Source organism: Cucumis melo, chromosome 5, assembly GCF_025177605.1.
Source record: "Cucumis melo cultivar AY chromosome 5, USDA_Cmelo_AY_1.0, whole genome shotgun sequence".
Classification (NCBI taxonomy): domain Eukaryota; kingdom Viridiplantae; phylum Streptophyta; class Magnoliopsida; order Cucurbitales; family Cucurbitaceae; genus Cucumis; species Cucumis melo.
This window is the reverse complement of record NC_066861.1, coordinates 21324308-21347261: the sequence shown is the minus strand read 5'-3', so window position 1 is coordinate 21347261 and position 22954 is coordinate 21324308. Positions and strand designations below refer to the sequence as shown.

Sequence of the window (22954 nt, the reverse complement as noted above, 5' to 3'; positions counted from 1 at the left end):
TATGAGCTCAATTGCATGGGTTGGGGTCATATTCAACCTTTGGCTCAATCAAAATAATTAATTTTATCTAATTGTCTATTTTATTTAATTTTAACATTTGTGACACATGTCAATTTTTAGTTAATCGTAAATATAAATATTTTCGTATCAATTTGTGATTGGTTAAAAAATTTCTTATTCAATGTTAATTAATGTTTAAAAAATGTTAATGGTGGAGTATTTGACCATTACAAATTATAAAAAAGAAGAAAACATTTCACTCGACCAAGGAGAGAGCAATAACAACTACATTTCAATAATATGTTTAGGAACAGAAAACGAAAATGTTTATATACATTTTCCCACTTTAATCTAACTTCTATATCAAAAACTATAAATCCATCACCTCTACCATTCTTTACCAATTTCTCAATTTGCCCCCTGTGATCAAAGCAAATACACAAACACGTGACAGAGATCTTAGTTTAGTGGGTTTGATGTCCAAATCCAAACACCCTTCTTCCCTTTTTCACTACCATTTTGTAGATCACACACACTGACGCCTTCCTCTCTCTGCTCCTTCAATGGCGTTTTCCTCTCTCCCTAATTACCGTTTTACCTTCGCTCCCATTTTCTTCCTCCTCTTCCTATGTTCCTTCATCTTTTTCACCAAACGAAATGCCGACGTTTCCCTTTCTCTCTACCAAGACCTCTCTTCCCAATCCCCTTTTACCGTCTCTCTCGCCCCTCCTCCTCCTCCTTCAGTATCCGAGCCCCAGATCTCTTTTCCTGATTCTGGGTCTGGTTCCTCTGACATTGAGTCCTTAACGAACCCATCTGCCCAAGAAACAGAGACTTCTAATCATCAAATTGAGAATAAGTTATCTGTTAATGGCGAAAATGGTTCGGTTCCTCATGGTGTAGCTGCTGCTTCTATTGTGGCTGATGATGGTCCGGATTTGTCAATGGAGGGTCTGAAGCAATGTGATCTTTACATGGGGACTTGGGTTAAAGATGAAGAGCATTATCCGATTTATAAAGTGGGTTCTTGCCCTTATGTTGATGAGGCTTACGACTGTGGGAACAATGGGAGAGCTGATTCTGAGTACACGAAATGGCGATGGAAGCCTTATGGCTGTGATCTCCCGAGGTATATGCAACGTGTGTGGATTTTGTTGGTTTTAATTTGGTCAGTTTTTTGAGATGGATTTGAGTGAATGTATCCTTCTTTGACTGCTCAGTTGGGTACTAATAGGTTTTCTTTAGCATTTTGTTAGATTATATAATATTAAATTTAGGTTTGGAGTCATTCAAGAGTTCTCGTTAGCTACTATAATATTAATTTTACCTTCATCCAACTTAAGCTAATCATCGAGCTTTTGCGTAATTGTTGTTTTTGAGGGATGAATATGAGGGATAGAATTCTTTAAAAAAGTCCCCACACGTTTCCTTGTCTACCAAATGGCCTTGGTAGTGTAGCCTTGTAAAAGAAATCTAAATTATGCCAATCATTTATTGGGTATTGGTGGGCTAAATTGCTTGATGCTTCAACGTAACAATGGTCTCTTCTAGAAACACTTGAGGCTGTCTTGTTCACATACTTTATGGGATTCCTGTCAATTTGGAAGTTGGATTAATGCTTTTTTAAAAATTACTTAGGTACTTGAGGCCCCAAAGAAGTTGAAGAGTCTTCCAAGGTGTACACATAAAGCTAGTTGGAGAATTGTGGGATCTTGTTATTCTTTTTGTTGTCTACTTTTGGAGTTAGCCCCAAGGAGTGGGCGTTTTCCGCTCCTATTTTTGTGTGTCTGGGTTTCCTATGCCTTGAGTTCGTTAACTGACTATCTTCTCTCCTTTGATTTTGTAATTATGTTTGTTTGACTTCATGTTTTACTTCTGATTAAAATAACAAAAATGAGCGCTTGAGTATTTTACAGTCAAGTAGATATTTAACGTATACTAAGAAATGTATCATCTTTTCACTTGTAGCTCAGATTTAATGCAACAGACTTTCTGGTGAGACTGAGAGGGAAAAGATTGATGCTCGTTGGAGATTCTATGAACAGAAACCAGTTTGAATCAATCCTTTGTCTCCTTAGAGAAGGCCTTCAAGATAAGAAGAGAATGTTTGAGACCCATGGCTACAAAATTACCAAGGGAAGAGGTTACTTCGTTTTCAAGTTTAAGGTAATAAAAGAATTGCAATGATATTACTACTGCGGTTAATATAGATTTCTTCACATGAATATAACTTCTTTGGCAGGGTGTTTTGTGTTAGATTAAAACTTTGTGTGATAGAGGTCTTCATATTTAAGAGGAAAATAGTTCACGATAACTTTTTGCAAGATATGACTTTCAGTTTTCATCTAGTAGCCGACATTTTGTTTGGTGAAACCGTTTGTTTGTATATGTTAGATCATTAAACCACTTATAAAGGCAACGGAATGAGTGTTCTCGAGTTCCAGTCTGCTTGTTTTTATCTATCTTATTTTGAAAATATATATTTTAGAGGGATAGTTGTTGGCACCATAGTTAGTAAATATTTTCTTACCTGCTTTATTCTTGAACAGTTCTATTACTGCCAGTTCGTTTAGTTCAGCTTTTGCAGCTACTGGTAACTGGTAAGTAAATAACTAATTCAGTTAACATTTGGCAGGATTATGACTGTACTGTCGAATTTGTGAGATCACATTTTCTTGTGAGGGAGGGAATTCGTATAAATGCTCAAGGAAACTCAAATCCGACTCTATCTATAGATCGAATTGACAAGACTTCTGGACGCTGGAAGCGCGCTGACATTCTTGTGTTTAATACTGGCCACTGGTGGACTCATGGAAAAACCGCTCGTGGGTAAGGATTTAATTTCTAATTGCATAAGGAATACCCTGAATGGATTTTACCTTACATTATCGCAGAAACTAGAAAAAGTTGTGTTTGCAAACAAATTGACAAACACAAAACTGAATTGCAGTAAAGTCGACTTCGATGAGTTTTTAATTCTTCAAAATTTTTAAAAAACTTTTGAATCTTATTTAGTTCCTAAATTTCCATGCTTATTCTATTTAAATACAATCTTTAAATATTTACTTTTAGCTAAACTTTGAATTAGAATCATTTTGGTCCTTATTCTTAATTTTATTTAATACATGATTTAACGGAAACCTAACACATACATGTCTTTTGTTTAGATACATATATCTAGTGTGGATCAATATTTTAAACTACATGATGTAGTATTAGGGTTTTTTCTCTTCTTTTGTAAAGAAACTATTATAAGAAACAAATTTAATTGATGTACAAAATTTACAAAAAAAAGAGTGAAAGTGAAGGCGAAACCAATGGAGTTACAAAAGAGTTCTCCAATTGGTCAAAAGATCGGATAGATGGTTAGAACTTTAGAAAGATGTACATTTACACCAAATCATGGCATGAAAGATAATGAGCTCAAAATAATTAGCATTAGGTTCAAAACAAAGGAAAATTGATACACATTACTAAAATAACTTTTTGTACAAAATTTAAGAACCAAAACAAAATATTTGAAACTGAGGAATCTTCATAGAATGTTTGAAAGAGATAAATAATCTAGATTGCTTAAAAATATAGAGACCAAATAAGCCTAATCAAACTTTGTATGAGAACTAATTTGATTCTTTAGTTTAGTTTACTGATACAGTTTGATGACGCAGGAAAAATTATTATAAAGAAGGTGACGTTCTGTACCCGCAGTTCGATGCTGTTGAGGCTTACAGACGAGCACTCAAGACATGGGGAAACTGGATCGATAATAATATAAATCCAGCTAAGCAGCTAGTCTTCTATAGAGGATATTCTTCTGCTCATTTCAGGTGCAAATTTCATTCCCTCTTCTTTTGAAATAGTTTTGTATATATATGTCAATATATGTTGATGAGATGGAAAGATAGGGTGGAGAGTTTTTTGAAGATTATACCGTGAAAATTGACAAAGTAATCAACCATTCTTACAAAGTTCTTGTTAAGAATATTTTTAACATTAAATATAGACCTAACCTTTCAGCATAAACTTTAGTTGCAATTTTATATAGTATCTAGAGGTCAGTTTGTATCGTTTCTTTTTTTCACTTTTTTGGTTTTATCTAAACTTTCATGCGAAGAGGAATCTTATACAAGATTAATGTACTCGCTGTAACCATTCAACTCAAGTTTTTTGGTGTAAGGGTCTTTCACTTTGAATGACTTATGAATGGATTTAGTGATTCACTCCTCAATAAAATATTCATGTTTGAAAAAGATTTCTGTTCACAAGGGATAGAAAATTCCCTGTCTACTTTTACATTTACATGTTGAACTCTGCAAAACAGAGGTGGAGATTGGGATTCAGGAGGGTCATGCAATGGTGAAACTGAACCAGTCTCAAATGGTGCCATCCTTGACAACTATCCTTTGAAAATGAAGATAGTTGAGGAAACCATTAAGGAAATGAGGGTTCCAGTCATACTTTTGAATGTCACAAGGTTAACCAATTTCCGCAAGGACGGTCACCCATCAATCTATGGTAAGAATCGTACTGCTTCGAGAAAGGTCTCAACTAGACGGCAGGACTGCAGCCATTGGTGCCTCCCTGGGGTTCCTGATGCCTGGAATGAACTTATTTACGCTGCTTTAGTTTCTCAATCGAAAAAATCCAAGTCCATCTAGCTGAGCAACAGCAACATGCATTTCCTAATTTGGGAAAGAATCAAGAAGGGTTTCCTTGAAGAAGTTTCCCTTGGTGAAGGCTACAGTCTGATTTGGCTGCTTTTTGGCAAACGCCAGCCGTAGCTTCTTGATTGTTAACCATTCCTTTTTGCTACCAACTGCTCCTAGCTGCTGTGTATAGAATCTCTTATATTTATATTATGCTTATCAGATTCGGAAGAAGATGTATGAAATTCAATAGGTAGGGAGGCTTTGAAGATTTGTTTTGGTGTATTTTCATATATATTACAGATATGCAATATAGTTGGCAAAGTGATATCCATATAATAAATGATCAATTTTGTTCATTACACCTCTCAAGTTCAATTGTACTCGTGCTTGATAGGACTTCTGAAAATTTCTGGGTTTTTTTTTTTAGTTTGATAATTGGGGTCAAGGATTCAAACATTTTATCTCTCGGTCGATTACATATGTTTTAACCAATTAAGTCTAAGATTGGCTATACTATCATGATTTATTATTGAAAGCAATTAAAAAAAAGAGAAAATTATACAGATATTGAGATGATTTGAGTACCCTAGATGAGATATCGAGTACTTATTGTAAATCATCGATTACCCTAAAGAATACTAAAATGAGATATCGAGTAACCTAAATATCTCATAATCTTTCCATAAATATCTCATAATCTTCCCATGGGTCAAGCCCATTAATTCTAAAATTATTCATGCAATATTTCTCATTTTATTATATTTGTCTTCCAAATATTGAGTTGAGATGATAACTTTAAAACCCTTTTGTTAATTTCATAATTAGCACATGTTAACTTTTTTGCAATAGATCTAGATATGTTCTCCACAAACTAACACAGAGTCTTTTCAGCATATTTTGTCTTCCCTCACATGCATGTTAGAAAAATTACCAAAAGGTTACCCAACATAGAATTGCTCTAAGCAAAAGCAAGCTTAACTTTAGAGTTCACTTTGTTGGTATTGATAGTAACTTTTAGTTTTCTTAAGTCTTTTTTAATCCTACTTTTTATTGGATTCGGATGACCTTTAGTTCTTTTAAGTCTTTCTTAACCTTACTTTTGATGTTCTCAGGATCCGATAAAAAGTAAGGTTAATAAAAACCTAAAAGAACTAAAAGTTATTATCTATATCAACAAGGTGACCTCTGGCTCGATCATAGGAACTCCAAAGTTAAGCTAAAGAGCAATTATATATTGAGTGACCTCTTAGGAATTTTTCTGGGATGCATGTGAGTGAAGACAAAGCATGCTGAAAGAACTCGTATTGGTTTATGGGGAGAACTTTCACTCTAATAAGCATTTAAGACAAGTAAGGGTGATGTTGCCAGGTTGCAAGAGATGCAGGGGAATGTTGGGGATCCGAATTTCGAATCCTGGACCTGAGGCGTTACAGAACATGTCTTGAAATTGTGCTCTATCGTTTCAGTTCATTCTAGTTCATTCTTTGGTTTTGTATGTTTATTCAGTGATTTTACATGTTTCATGCATGAAAGAGGTAGAACCAAGGTTAGGATCATGAAGCTTTTACCGACTAAAATGAAACTCAATTACATGAATAGAAGCAAAAGAAAGTAAAAAGAGAGACTAAAGAATTGGCACTGCGATGTCATTCACAGTGCTCCCAACAAAGGAGCGTTGTGGCGCTGCCATGTAGTGCTGCAGTGTTCATCTTTGCATCAACCAATGAAGGTCACACAAGTGCAAGAAGTGTCGCAGATTAAAAGATTTAGCCGTCATTTTCTGTGCATTGTTCTCTTATTTTTGTTTTTGGTCTGCATTAATGCTTTTAAACTTTTCCCATTGGATTAGGAGGAGGATTTTTGGCTAAGGTAAGTAGTAGATGAATAATTCGAAGCTTCCTCTAATTCGAACTCTAGCTAAGGCTAATCATAATTTCATATCTCTCTCTCTCTCTCTTGCTTTTGATTGCCTACAATTTATTTTATTGCAATTTTAAATAACAAAGCAAATACCAAAACTCCCCTAACTTACTACTGCTAATTCTTCGTTAATTACCATTTTAAACGTTAATGGTTTGATTATTGATCTTTCACATGAATTAAAAAATTGAATCCAAAATTTGAAGATATTTGAAAAAATGAAGGGAAAATGGATGATAAGAAGTGAGGGTTTAATTCAATAACACAACCTGAGCTAACCAATAACAAAAATTGTCATAAATTCCACACTCATATTTAATTTCCTTTCACTTTGCAGAATTCAAACCTGACTTCTTCGACGTGTTTTTTGTCTTCTCAATTGTGGCTTACCTTATTCATCGTTTGCATTGTTTTTCGATCGACTATGGCAACTGATAGTGAAACTGAATATAAAATCAATCGAATATGTCGTACGTTCAAATGGAGGGAATTTGCACTTTGCAGCCAAACCTTCCATCAAAATTAACAAACTATATAGCATTAGCTAAAATAGTGAATGATTTTAGCCAACATGAAAACAACTAGTAGAGTTGGCCAGTTGGGTACATTTAAAGAGCATTTAAAAAGCGTAAGTGATCCAACAACGAAAAACACATTAATAGCATGTAAAAAAGCATATAAGATTGTGAAGGATGTATTTGGAGAAGGGATAAAGTTGCTCTAAGAAAGAGAGGACTATTGAATGATGAGAGGATAATATCTGGAGCACAAGCAAGGTGGCCACTTCTTAAAATTTACAGGAAGATGAGAATTCTCGATTCTATGGCTACAGTATATTTGGTGCTAACATTTCTTTCTTATTTTTTACGATGATTTGTAACATTCTTAAGTAAACATTGGTTAAATTCTTAGTTAATTTCCAAAAAGTTTTTTTTTTCTTAGAGTCAATCATCTGATGTGAATTGGTAGATTACAAATAAAATATGATATTGTTTTTTTCTTTTTTTTTGATCCATGAATTCCACAAATAAAAGAAAATGTGAATTTTGTTTTTAAAAATTCATTTAACGTGTAAAGACAAAAAAATAGAGAGAAAAATGTAATTTCTAAAATAAAAATTAGGTTAAGGTATGTATAGTGAAAAATTGGATGAAAAATCAAAAGTTCCTCCCCGATAGTTCCATTTAATATAGTATATAAATTTAGATGTGAATGCCAGAAAAAAGGGAGAAAATATGGTAGTCTTTTTTTAAATCTTTCAACGAGTGAATGAAAATCTTTATGTTATGATTTAAATGTGAAATTACCTTAATATGACCCTCAACTAAAAGGAAATTTGTGAAAAATAAAGAGCTTCTCCCTCTACCTTTTTAGATGAACATAACAAAACATAAAAATATTTACGACTAGGTAACAAAATAAAAAAACCTAAAAAGTCGGAAAAATATTTTCACAAATTCCAAATTTGTCTTTGATATTGCAAATGATTCGTCACTTCTCTTTCTTCTTTTTTACGACATATTCATCTTCTCTTTCAGATTCTTTTGACTCATCTTCAAGATTTTTTTTCTTATATTTTATCCATCTTCTTTTTCTTTCTTTCTTCATCTTCTCTTTCTTTCTTCTAGCTCATCTTCTAGAATATCAAGATATCGTTTAAATATTACTATGATATGATCCAAACAATCGTTTGCCCCTAGTCAACACAAACAATCGCTTAACATTGTCAACACAATCATTTAGATTTAAAGCCTTTTTTCCATCGTTTAAAAAAAACTACATGATCGTGTGGATATGACCTAAACAATCGCTTGCCTAGTCAACATGATCATTTAGCAATACAATTGTTTATCTAGATTTGAAGTCATTTTTCAATCGTTTAAAAAGAATTACACGATTGTGTGAATACAATGTAAATGATTGCGTACTATAGTTAACCCAATCGTTTAGCATGGTTAACATAATCGTTTATATTTAAAGCATTTTTTTTCATCGTTAAAAAGAACTACATGATTGTGTTGATACTACCTACACGATCGTGTATCATTTTCTACACAAGCGCGTATCATGATCATTTAGAATAAGAATTACATGCATGCATGTGACCGATTAATCGCGTGTTGACTGAGACATTTTTGGTATTTTCCATTGTGGGCTTGTGGAATTTTTCCGTTTTCAAAATTGTTCTATATAGTATAAATATTTTGTTGGTTTGTTTTATTTTTTGAAAATAAATCACTTTTTAGATAGTATATATAGATATATAAATAAATAAATATAAAGATGTGGTAATTATTTTGTTTAATATGCAATTATAATTATATAAGGTAACAAAATATTAAAATTCTCCTTCACCACATATATTTTTCAAAGAAAATTGTAAAAAATGATAAAGTAGACAAAATATTTCTAAGTCATGCCATGTAACTTTGCCTACTATTATTCCTTGTTAGTTAATATCTTCATTGTATTTATTGTGTTATATATATTTACTGTATTTATTCTATTTCAGAAAACCTTTCTTTCTAGAATAAGAATAAAAGAACAAATATAATATATATATATATATATATATATATATATATATGTTATGAAATAAAGGATAATGAAACAAATAAAGTGAAGAATAGAGAAGAGAGGAAGAAGAGAAACAATTAAACTTAATTGTGGTGTGTCTTACAAAGGCACCACACTCGTCTATCTATAGGACATCTTATGGTATAAGTTACATTATAGAATTCAATGGGATGGATGTTACAATATGGAATTGAATGTGAGAGTTATATGAAAATTGTAACCTATGTAGGTTATGGATATCTACATTTATAATATATCATTATATTTACAATACTCCCCCTTAGATATCCATATTATATAAAAATAAATGTCTCGTTAAAACCTTACTAGGAAAAAACCCGATGGGAAAAAATCCTAATGAAGGAAAAAGAGTACATCATTTTTATACATTAATAACTGCCTCATTAAAAACCTTGCTAGGAAAATTCAATGAGAAAAATCATATTCAAAGGAAAAAAATGCAGTACTCCTATTCCTTGGACAATATTTCTACTCCCCCTTATGGATACATCACTTAAGTTCTCTGAGTCGTCGCATTCCAATGTTGTGCACTAGCTTTTCAAATGTTGATGTGGGTAATGCTTTTGTGAATAAGTCCACCAAGTTGTCTTTTGAAGAAATTTATTGAACACTGATGTCACCATTTTCTTCAAGATCATTCGTATAGAAGAGTTTTGGTGAGATATGCTTTGTTCTATCTCCTTTTATATACCCTCCTTTGATTTGTGCGATACATGTGGTATTATCTTCAAATAATATTGTTGGTAAATTTTTACTGAAAGACAAACCACATGTTTCTCGAATATGATGAGTCATTGACCTCAACCATACACATTCTCTATTAGCTTCATGAATTGCAAGAATTTCTGCATGATTCGATGAAGTGGCCGTCATGGTTTGCTTTACAGACCGTCAAGATATAACAGTTCCTCCACATGTAAACAGATAACTTGTTTGAGATCTTGCTTTGTGTGGATCAGATAAATATCCAACATCCGCATAACCAACTAGATCAAAGTTTGATTTATTTGAATAAAATAAACCCATATCAATTGTCCCTCGAAGATAACAAAGTACATGCTTAATTCCATTCCAATGTCTTTTTGTTGGAGAAGAACTATATCTTGCTAACAAATTTACTGAAAATGTTATATCTGGTCTTGTGTTATTAGCAAGATATATTAGTGCACCTATTGCACTAAGGTACGGTACTTCAGGACCAAGTAATTCTTCATTATCTTCTCGAGGTCGAAAGATATCCTTTTTTACATCTAGTGATCGAACCACCATTGGAATGTTCAATGGGTGTGCTTTGTCCACGTAGAATCTTTTTAAAATCTTTTATGTATATGTTGATTGATGAATAAAAATTTCATCGGCTAAATGCTTGATTTATAAGCCAAGGCAAATACCAAGATCTTTCATTTCAAATTCCTTTTTGAGATATTCTATTGCCTTTGAAATCTCTTCAGGAGTTCCAATTATATTTAAATCATCAACATATACAGGTATAATCGCAAATCCTAACTGTGATTTCTTAATAAAAACACATGGACAAATTGGATTATTTTGATAACCTTCTTTCAATAAATATTCTCTTAAGCGATTCTACCACATTCGTCCTGATTGTTTCAATCCATATAATGATCTTTGTAATTTGATTGAACATAATTCTCTAGAGTTTGAATTATATGATTCAGGTATCTTAAATCCTTCAGGAATTTTCATATAGATTTCATTTTCCAAAGATCCATATAAGTATGCTGTAACTACATCCATAAGATGCATATCAAGATTTTCACATACAGTCAGACTAATTAAATATCTTAATGTAATAGCATCCACCACAGGAGAATATGTTTCCTCATAATCAATATCTGGTCTTTAAGAAAATCCTTGTGCAACAAGTCGTGTTTTATATCTAGTGACCTTATTATTTACATTTCGTTTACGCAAAAATACTCATTTAAATCCCACAGGTTTTATACCTTTAAGTGTATAAACTACAGGTCCAAAAACTTCACGTTTCGTGAGTGAGTTTAGTTCTGCTTAGATGACTTCTTTCCACTTGGGCCAATCCTTTCTATTACGATATTCGTCAACAGATTTAGGTTCATAATCCTCATTTTCATGAATGATATTATGTGCAACATTATTCGCAAAAATGTTGTCCACAAATACATTAATTATATTCCACCTTGTTCCTGTCATGGTATAATTTATCGAGATCTCAATGTTATCTTCATATACTTGAGTCTCTTCTACATTTTTACCACTAGTCGTGTCCATGACTTTTTCTTGAATGTTTCTATTGTCAATTAAGTCATTTCGACTATTGGTCACTTTTCTTTTTCGAGGACTTTTATCCTTTGAACCCATCGGTCTACCACGCTTTTGGGGCAGCGTTGATTCATTAATTGTATCAACTTGCTGAGTTGGGATTTCAATTTTAAATGGAGCATTTGCAACTGGAATATATGACTTGGTCACTTTCTTAGTCTCTGTAAATGCATCTGACATTTGGTTTGCTACACTTTGTAAATGAATTATCTTTTGAACTTCTAGTTCACGTTGCTTTGTACGAGGATCTAAATGAGACAATAACAATACATTCTAGGCAATTTCATTTTCCAACTTCATAATTCCTCCCCCTAATGTTGGAAATTTGTCTCATTAAAATGACAATCAGCGAATCGTGCAGTAAATACATCTCCCATCAAGGGTTCAAGATATCTAATAATTGATGGGGATTCAAATCCCACATATATTCCTAACCTTCTTTGAGATCCCATTTTAGTACATTGTGGCGGGAAAATTGAAACATATACCGCACAACCAAAAATTCGAAAATGAAAAATATTTGGTTCCTGGCCATAAGCTAATTGTGTTGGGAATACTTATGATAAGATGTCGGTCTTATGCGTATAAGTAATGGTCTGACAATCAATTGTAAATGCTTGATAAATGATTCTGCCAAACCATTTTGTGTATGAACATAAGCTACAGGATGTTCAATATTTATCCCAGTTGACATGTAATAATTATTAAATGCTTGGGATGTAAATTCACTAGCATTATAAAGTCCAATGTTTTTTATTGTATAATTCGAAAACTGTGCTCTTAATTTGATTATTTGAGTAAGTAATCGTGCAAATGCAAGGTTTCGACTTGATAATAAACACACACGTGACCATCTACTTGATGCGTCAATTAAAACCATGAAATATCTAAATGGTCCACTTGGTGGATTGATTGGTCCACATATGTCACTATGAATTTGTTCTAAAAATGTAGGTGACCCAACTCCCACTTTGGCTGGTGATGGTCTAATAATTAATTTTCCTTCAGAGCAAGCAATACATGATAATTCATTGGATTGAAGAATCTTCTGGTTCTTTAGTGGATGTCCGTGAGAATTTTCAATAATTCTTCTCATCATTATTGACCTAGGATGACCCAATTGATCATGTCAAACAGTAAACATATTTAAATTCATGAACTTCGGGTTCGTGGTGACATATGTTTCAATTACTCGTATATGAGTATAATATAATCCAGAAGAAAAGGCAGGCAATGTTTCCAATATACGCTTCTCATGTGAAACAATAAATGTAATATAAAGATATTCTATATTATTTTTATTGTTAGTTTCAACATGATAACCATTTTGACGTATATCTTTGAAACTCAATAAGTTTCTTTTTGACTTACTAGAGAACAAAGAATTACTAATTGTGAATTTTGTTCCTCTAGGCAAAATAAAGGTTTGCTCTACCAAAGCCTTCAATCAAGTTTATAGAACCTGATATTGTATTGACATTTGCTTCAAGCATTGTCAATGTAGAAAAATATTTTTTACTTTTAAGTATTGTGTGCGTAGTTGCACTATCTGCCAAATATAAGTCTTCATTATTCCTCTTTGAATCAGCCAAAATATGAGAAATGTCCATAATTTTTCATTAAAAAAAAAGATTACAATAAGTCTCTTGGTAAAAAGGGGAAAAAAACTAACATTGAAATGTAAATAATGTAAATAAACTGGTGAATGTTAAATAGAGAAAACATAATGCAAATATTAGTTTTGGACATTATCATAATTAAAGGAAGTATTTGCTACTCCTTCATTAACATCATTTTTCTCTTCAAGAGACTCAAAGAAGTTCGCCACATCTAAATAGGTCATGTTGGAAGGGTCAAATACATCATCTTGATAGGCAAAGTTTACTTCCACATTCTTTCCTTTTTCCTTCAATGAGGCTTGATGGAGGTCAACTAAGTGCTTGGATGTACGACAAGTACGAATCCAATGACCATTCATACCACAACGGAAACATTGATTTTCACCACTTTTAATTTTCTTATTTTATGGAGTCTTCCTTCTATGATCATCATTTGTGGTTTTCTTGAAATCTAAATGATTATTACCACGTAAAGTATAATTACTTTTTTCTCTACCACGGTCACAACCTCGGCCACGATTACGACCACGATCTCGACCTCGACCATTAATGTTATTTAAAAATACAACATTCGCTTCAGGGAATGGTGTTGCTCCAGTTGGTCGAGATTCATGGTTTTTCATTAATAACTCATTATTTTGTTCAGCCACAAGAAGACATGATATGAGTTCGGAATGCTTTTTAAAACCTCTTTCTCAATATTGTTGCTGTAGGAGCATATTCGAGATATGAAATGTTGAAAAGGTTTTCTCTAACATATCTTCATTAGTAACTTTTTTTCCGCATAATAATAATTTTGAACAAATTTTAAATAATGCAGAATTATAATCACTTACTGATTTAAAATCTTGTAACCTTAAGTGCATCCAATCATATCGAGCTTTAGGAAGAATCACACTTTTTTTATGATCATACCTTTCTTTTAAACTTTGTCATAGTTCATAGGGATCTTTTATCGTAAGGTATTCAATCTTTAGTCTCTCATGAAGATGATGTCGAAGGAAAATCATGGCTTTCGCCTTTTCTTGACTTGAATCGTTTCTCTAAGATTCATGGCATCCAAATGAATTTCAGCATCAAGCACCCATGATAAATAATTATCACCATTTATATCAAGAGCTAGAAATTTTAATTTAGTAAGACTTGACATGGTAAAACTATAACAAAAAACAAAAAACTAACTTATATTAGAAATTTAATAAACATGTCAAACATGCATTCTAAGACAACTTAAATAAATATCATATTATGCACATGATACAAAAATCAATGGAACCCATATATAATAATTCAAAACATGCATCTTAATGTACAATAAATAAAATTACAAATAAAAATTACATATACATATTATGGAAAATTAACAACAATACACTCCAAAAATGTTAATTTTACAACATACTTAAGTAAATTGATAAAAGCATTTAGATCATCAAAAAATTACAAAACTTATACTAATAGAAGGTAAACAACTAAATTATAAACACAAATTATAAAGAACCCATAAACTATACATAGATCTTAAAATAATTGATATAAGAACCAAACATAAACAATCACATAAATCATAAATAAATTAAAGATGAACTAAATCATAATCTTATCATGAACTAAAAATATTTTTTAACAAACAATAACCATGTAAACGTAATATGTAAAATTACAACATGCAATAGGTATAAAATATTACATTCTCAAACATTTAAACTATGCATGATGTATACATGGATTGTTTCATGCAATATTCACAAATACCATAAAAACAAACTAATATTATAACCTACATTTTGCAAATAATATAATTATAGAGTGTCGTGCTAATAACGTGTTATGAAATAAAAGATAATGAAACAAACAAAGTGAAGAATAGAGAAGAGAGGAAGGAGAGAAACAATTGAACTTAATTGTGGTGTGTCTTACAAAGGCACCACACTCCTCTATTTATAGGACATCTTATGGTATAAGTTACATTATGGAATTCAATGGGATGGATGTTACAATATGGAATTGAATGTAAGAGTTATATGAAAATTGTAACATACGTAGGTTATGGATATCTACATTTATAATATATCATTATATATATATATATATATATATATTCACAGAAGATTTATTAAAATATAGCATTTTTAAAAACTTATTAGTAAAATAAGACAGTTTTAAAACTTATTAAAAATCTACTGTTATGTTTGGGGAGAGAGAAAGTGTGATATGGGAGAGAAAGAGTAGGACGAGTGTGATCACAAATGTTGTTGAGATTTTTTCTCCTTTTCTTCTTTTCATTTATTTCATTTTTTATTTTATCTTATTTTTTAATTTTATTTTATTTTCATTAAAGATACAAATATTTTATTAAAAATTTAAATAAAAAATAAAAAATAATCATTAGATACACAAGATTTAAATAAAAAACGAAAAGAAAAAACCATAAGTAAAAATATGATTCATAGCAATATTTCAATATAACACATTAGATATATTCATAATATACTTGAAGTTTTAATTCTTATAGATATATATATTGAAATTAATATGAAACTAAACGAACGTGAAAGATACGGTTTTTTTTATTAGTTTTTTTATACCTAAGAGGATTGGTGTACAATTTTAGGATTTTTTATGTAATTTTTTTATATATATTTGATTTGATAAGTATTAGTTTTTTAAATTAAAAAGATTGGTTTTGTTATTTGATTTTTCTAAGGTGAACAGTCAAATGATACAACATATGGCAGGATGTTTAGCATAAAGAGTCATACATCATATAAAGTAGCAGTATTTGTTTTAATGTAATATGTTATGTTTTACATTATTTTAGAGTCATACGAAACTATCATAGATAGTTTGTCCAAACATATGCAAAAAATGTAAGAACGATCAAGACATATGATAGACTAAGAGTCTTCTCATAAGTTTACACGTTGTACTGATATAAAAAAAATTTAATTTACGACCTTCAACTATTTTTCAATTATAAACAATTACTAAAAATACAAATGTAGATTTTTTATAAGAAATGATTTTAATATACTATCTAGTATTTACTTTTATGCATCTTGTCTATCCACACAAAACTCTCAATTAACATTTTAATTAGAAAATTAGCTGAAACAAATATCTATATGTTTAGTAATACTCTACTCCAGGTAATATGAAATTCAAGATATTTTGCGATAATATATATTATTGGAAGATTAACTACTTGGATTTAGTTGTGATTTCTAAAATTTCTATTTTGTTATTATTATTTTTTTAATTTGTTAAACAATATTTTTATTTACATAATTGACACATGGTCAGAACCTATTTATATTTACAAATATAGCTTACAATTCATAACATATAAGTGTATCTAAGACTAGGAAAAAACAAATTGTTGTTACGTCCTATGTTTAAAAAAAAATCTCTATCAAGAGCATTATTTCAATAAATAGTTTTGAAAGAACATTAATTACAAATAATATTTTAAAATGCTATATTAATATAATTTTTCCTTTTAAAGGAGCATTTAAAACACTCCATAGAATGAGGATAACCATAAAATGAATGACAAATTTTTTAGTTATTAAAAGAATATAAATGAAGGTATTGTTTTTTTCTAAAAAATGCATAGAAGTATTAAATTTTAGATTTTTCCTTTATATTTTGTTTTGGTTAAAAAGAAAATAAAATAAACATTGAATTAAGAAGGAAAAAAGATAATTAGTTGGTGTGAAAAAAAGTATTAATTTTTTGTTAAGAGGTAGTTAGAAAATTTTAATAATAATAATTTTTTATTAAATTAAAAAAAAAACTGTTGTTTTGGTGGAGTATTCTATGCGACAATAACGAGCAGTACATCGATAACATATACTATATGTACGATGTACCTATTGTATCTGCTCCAGTTCAAAGAAGACATGCTCTAGTGCAAGAGCTTGATGAATTGGAAGTTGACCAACACGTGGAAGAAGTGTCTCTTGTCACACAAACACAGAGCGAGACTGGTCACGTTAGTCCAGTGATGATGATGTCGACGTTTGGAACGGGATATTATGATCCAGAAGTCGGTCAATCGTTAGACTTCGAAACAGGATATTACAATTCAGAGGCAGATCCATCATCATCAAACTTTGGACAAGAATACTATGATTTAGGGACCAATCCATCATCTTCATACATGCATGGTCACGGACGCGGTCGTGGAGAACATAACGAATATTTATACTACGAAGCGCCTGCAGCGGTACCCGAGGAACCAAATGAGCAACAACAACAAGAGAATCATGAGAAACTACAACAACAAAGAGTGCAGAGTCGACGACGACAACCAGCTAGAAATCGGCGACGTCCAAGTTGTGGAACACATTGATTTTTTTCATTAAATGAAGATTGTTAAATTATTGTATTAGACATTTTACTTTATATTTAATTATTATCCAATCACAAGCAATTACTAAAAATTTATGATCTTCAATTAAAACAAAACAAATGAAAAATCCATATATTAAAAAAATCATGAAAACATAAATTTTCAAATTAAAAAATTGAAAGAAATTTCATCAATTTAAAAATACAAATAACACAGTTTTAACAAGTTTCAATCACAATAAAATTGAATTTCATAAAAAAAATAATTTTTTTGGAAGAGAGAAAAATAAATTAATATTAAATTTAAAATTAAAAGTTTAGTTTTTAAGAATGAAAAATAAAATTTAAATTGAATAAAGATAACAAACCATATGAAAAATAAAAAAGGAGTAGAATTTGGTTTTCAAGAACGAAAAATCAAATTCAAGATAAAAAATTATATGAAAAATAAAAAAGAAACAACCACATATAAAATTCAAATTGAATAAATTTAATCAAAAATAAAATTTAAATTGAATAAAGATAAAATATTATAATTAAAATTTTCCAAACGTATTAGAATCGATTTTTAAAAAAAATTCAAATGAAATAAATTTTAAGAAAAATTCATATGAAAAAAAAATGGTCGAGTCTTGAGACTCGCCCATGGAAAGAGAAAGGAAAAAGATAAAAAATAACAGTATTTTGCTAAATAATTTGGAAAGAGGTTTATTTTTCTAAATAGTTTTAAAAACTATATTATTAATACAATTATTCCTATATTCACCGAATACTCATCTGGTAAAGAAGTTAAAAAAAAAGGGAAAAAGAACATCAAAAACGAAATTAGACGACTGATATACTATATCAATATAAAGTATCTCAGGTATGCTCACTAATACACAAAACCAAAGTAAAATCGGAATGATAAATAAAATAGTAATCATATTTTAAAATTTTGCTATATTTACATTCGTAGAAAACCATTTTTAGATTTGCAAATATTTTTATATTTGTTTTTGCTATCCATTCCAATTTTTTAAACAAATCCTAAAGTCCTAAATTGTAATTTTTTTTTGTTATAATCATTTTAGCAATTTGTATATAGTATCAAATATGTAACAAAATGATTTAATACAATTTTAGTTGAGATGGATTTAATTGAATAAGATTAGGCTGATTAGAAAATAAGTAAATTTATATGTTTACTTTGTATAAATGACAAAAATTAATTTAAATTGTTAATGTAGCAAAATCGTAAAAAAATTGAAAGAAGGCAATTGCAAAAATGTCTTAAATGCCTTTCATACACTGAAAACCTCACATCCCAAATACAATTATTCCAAAATCCAAAATATCCAATTAAATTAGGCTCCTAAACCACAATCATTTCAACTCTCCCCTAGTTTTATCCTTACCAAAACAATCAAAGTAATTAAAAGCCATCAAATCTCGAATTCCCTCTAAACTCGCTCGTCTTCTTCATCTCCATTAAAGTAAAGCGTCAGACGCCATAACCCTCGAAAGAGCAATGACCGTTTGCAAAAAAAATCTCTCAACCGAAAGAAAGGCCTCCAACTTTGATTTCTAGGGAAACAAATTTTGTTTCTTCTTCTATCATTCAGCTTTGGTTCTTGCAACTTAGTTAAATCGATGGTTAATAACATATGACCAATTACCTTGACGACATCTCCAATCCTTGCCGATTATGACATGCAGAGATGATAGATTGGAGGACGAACATAGTTTACCTTGATAGACCGATGCAAACAGCCATTCATCACCATGAATTGACTGTGATAGTACCATCGAATTCCTCTTCTAAATAATATCCTAAAAAATTAAAATGCCAAAAAAATATTTTTAATAAAAATTCAAATTATTAGAAAACAAAAATAACATAACAACAAATAACTATAATTACAAGTTGATTAAGAAAAATATCAATTAAAAATAAATAAATTTCAAATCCAAACAACTTCAATCGAATGAAAGTTAAATTGTTAATAATTTCTTCTAGTAGATAGATAATAGCTTACGATTTGATTAAGAAAAATCTCAAATTTAAAAAGTACAATTAAATTTCAAATTCCTACAACTTCAAGAACAAATAATCTTTAAACTTATAAGATCATTTTTTTCCTCGTTTAAAATTAGAAATTCAATAAAATAAATTTTTTATAGAAAAAATATATGCTTTTACTTGACATTTAAAAAATATACACAAATACTTAATCATTTAACAAAAAGATCCTTATCATCCTATAATAATTAAATATTGAATATTTTGTATTTGTTTGAAATTGAAAAATAAATTTCAATAGGGAAGATAGAAAAAAATTAGTGTATTAACAAAAGTGAAAGTTTAAGCATACTTAAATTTTAAAGAATTTAAAAAAACTGTATCGTTCAAAAAATAGAAAATGTGAATACAAAAAACCTTGTATTTAATTCACTACGTAGAAAAATTAAATACATTAGATACTAGTTCACTATTCAAATACAACAATACTAAACTATCAAAGAGACATATAGATTGGAGAACGAAAAAAGTTTATTTTGAATACATTTAACAAATTGTTGAAACAAAGATGCAAATGGAATATATATTCAATAATCGTAATACTGGAAAGTTTCGATCTATCTACCATGAAAAATAGTCTTTGCTTGTTGTAAAGCTATAACAAAAACTTATTCGTTATAATTCTATTATTGTCTTCTAGTTGTGTGATATAGATAATAGTCTACCATAAAACAAAATATTTATTTTTCATATAATATAATTAACATAAAAATCATGTCAAGCAAATAAGAACAACCAAGAAGGTAAATATAAATATTTTGAAATCTTATTAAAATACATATTTTTGAAAAATTATTAAAAATACATTTTTTTAAATCTAACAAAAAAATTATTAACAATTTCTTAGAAATAAATTTTTGAAACCTTAATAAATAAATATATAAACATTTATTAAAGATAAATATAATTAGTTTAATACAACATTAAAATAATAGAAAAAAAATAAGATAAACAAACATATTTTGAAATCTTATTAAATAAATATATAAAGATTTATCTAAAATAGAGATTCTCTTGAGGATAGAAACTCCATAAAAGATTTGATATAAACTTTTCCCGCAAAATATATTGTTTCATAAATTTGGTCACCTTATCAAGGTTCGATACAAAAATTTGATTTACATGCACGTGTTAATATTTTGCTATATCTTACGTTCCTGAAAAATTTCCTAGACCACCCAACATACATTGTTTCATAAATTTGGTCACCTTATATTGTTCTCACATTAAACACGCTTATCGAGCTATTAAGAAGGAAGATACACATTGTTGGTGTAAGTATTAACTTTTAATTTTTTTAAACCTCCCTTAATTTTCTTTTTCATGTGCTTATGATCATGTTTTCTTTTTCATGTGCTTATGATCATGTCATATGTTTTCCTAAACTCAGGACACTATGTCATATGTTTTCCTAAACTTAGGACAGTACTGATTATATAGTGTTTATACTCTTGTTGTTTAGAATCTTATTTGTATTATATTTTATATTTTATATTTTATTAAACTATGTCTCTTTTCAATATTAGATGAGGATGGAGTGGTTGGAATATTTTCAAATTCTCTATATATTCTCTTTTTATTAAATCTATTTAATTTAAATTTATTGCTTTCAAATCCTATCATTTATACTCTCCTAAATTTAATAAATTATGTATAAATTGTCAATTTCTCTTAACAAAAATTGCAAAATGAGCATACTCAAGTATTCCTTTGTTGTGGGTCAAGAAAAAACAATAATGATTCATCAAACATAGATTAACTCTTTTTTTTTTCCAAAGTATGAATTTTAAAAATATTTTTATTTTATTTTATATTTAATTTTGAGTTGTTTTAAGTTTGGATTTATTTATTTTTATAAGTACTTTTAAATATACCAAAATGCATCAAAATATTTATAAAATACAATAAAATTTCATATTTTGATAGACAGTAGTTCAATTTAAAATTTTGTTATATTTGTAAGTATTTTTAATCATTTTTTTATTTTTCAATAAATTTTTTTATCTTTATATATAATATTTTAAATATAAATATATTTATATATTTTAATAAAGCTTTAGCAAACATCCACTCCATATTAGTTACTTAAGAAATTGTAACAAACATTCTTCGTGGGATTGAAGTTGTGTTTATATTGATTTATGTAAATGTGGTTCAATTTTTAATACTTAATTAATATTTCGATTCTCTTTATTGAATATATGAACTTGATTTGAAGGAGGAGAGTAAATATACGATCAACCTAGAGACAGAAAGTTATGAATTCGGAAAAAGTCTACATTAGATGCAGTTTACAAATTCATGAAACGACGATGAAACTGGAACATATACATCAAGGACGCGATAGTCAATATATCGAGAGGATTCAATCCATCTAGCATCCAATACGGTCTTCACTCGTTGTAAAGCCATCGAAAAAATTCAAAGGGAACACGTTTACTGAGTAGTCCAAAAATTGGTAGATTCTATGTAAGAGGGATATATATTAAATTAAATGATTGTTTCATATATTATATGGACTCCATGAGTTCAATAATGGGTATTTGTTTTTCTTTTTTACGTAACCCTCCTGTTTTAGTTTGACGTAGCGGTCGCGTATTAAGAAGATATGGTAGACTAGGGTGAAGGAAGAAGAGTTATATGACATAATATTATGAATCTAATCTTAGGAAGACAAAATTAATGATTTTTCATAAATAATTTAGAAAATAAAAATGTTAAAATTAAGAAAATGTAAACTTAATTTATAAAACAAAAAATGATGTTGGTTATTTCCTTCGTTGTTTTCTCTTAACAATATTCTTTCCTCCGTTCTTTCCTCAAATTTTCGTTTCGGTTGATTGTGAATATCGTTTTACACGCGTTGCTTCCCATCGAATCTTTTAATTTAATTTCCCTTAATTCCGTCATTTTTATGCTAGATAATTAATATTTGCATTGTATTTGGCATGATTTTAGAGAGTTGAATTTTGAATTTAAACTTAACTAATTTACCAAATAATTATTTGCATTATATTTGCCATGATTTTAGGAAGGATTGGTATCTATGTGTCTAAAAAATTGAAATTTTAAATTATTTTTCGTTAATTTCTTAATATTTATCATAATAATTAATTATTGCATTATCTTTGCCATGATTTTAAAGAGGGATTCGATTTTGAATGTATAATTCAAAAAGGAAAAAATGAATATTTGAAATTATTTTTCGTTAATTTCTTAATTTTTATCTTAATAATTAATTATTGCATTATATAATTTTGAATCTATAATTCGAAAAATAAAAAATTGAATATTTGAAGTTATTTTTCGTTAATTTGTTGATTTTTATCGGGATGATTAAGAAATATTGAAACCAATTGAATATGTTACGAATTTTTGAAACAGTATTATAATTTTTTGATTTAGTTAATAATTATCATAATTGAGTCTGTTTA

At 29.3% G+C, this 22954-nt stretch overlaps 1 protein-coding gene across 1 annotated transcript; it reads left to right on the top strand.

The window, feature by feature from the left end:
* The first annotated feature begins 397 nt into the window (after positions 1-397).
* Positions 398-5008, top strand: LOC103492279 (protein trichome birefringence-like 5). Its single transcript, XM_008452585.3, has 5 exons — positions 398-1129; positions 1974-2166; positions 2636-2829; positions 3669-3827; positions 4322-5008. Exons 1-5 carry the CDS (start codon positions 564-566, stop codon positions 4656-4658), a joined length of 1449 nt encoding a protein of 482 aa, XP_008450807.2. The 5' UTR covers positions 398-563; the 3' UTR covers positions 4659-5008.
* The last annotated feature ends 17946 nt before the right edge of the window (positions 5009-22954 follow it).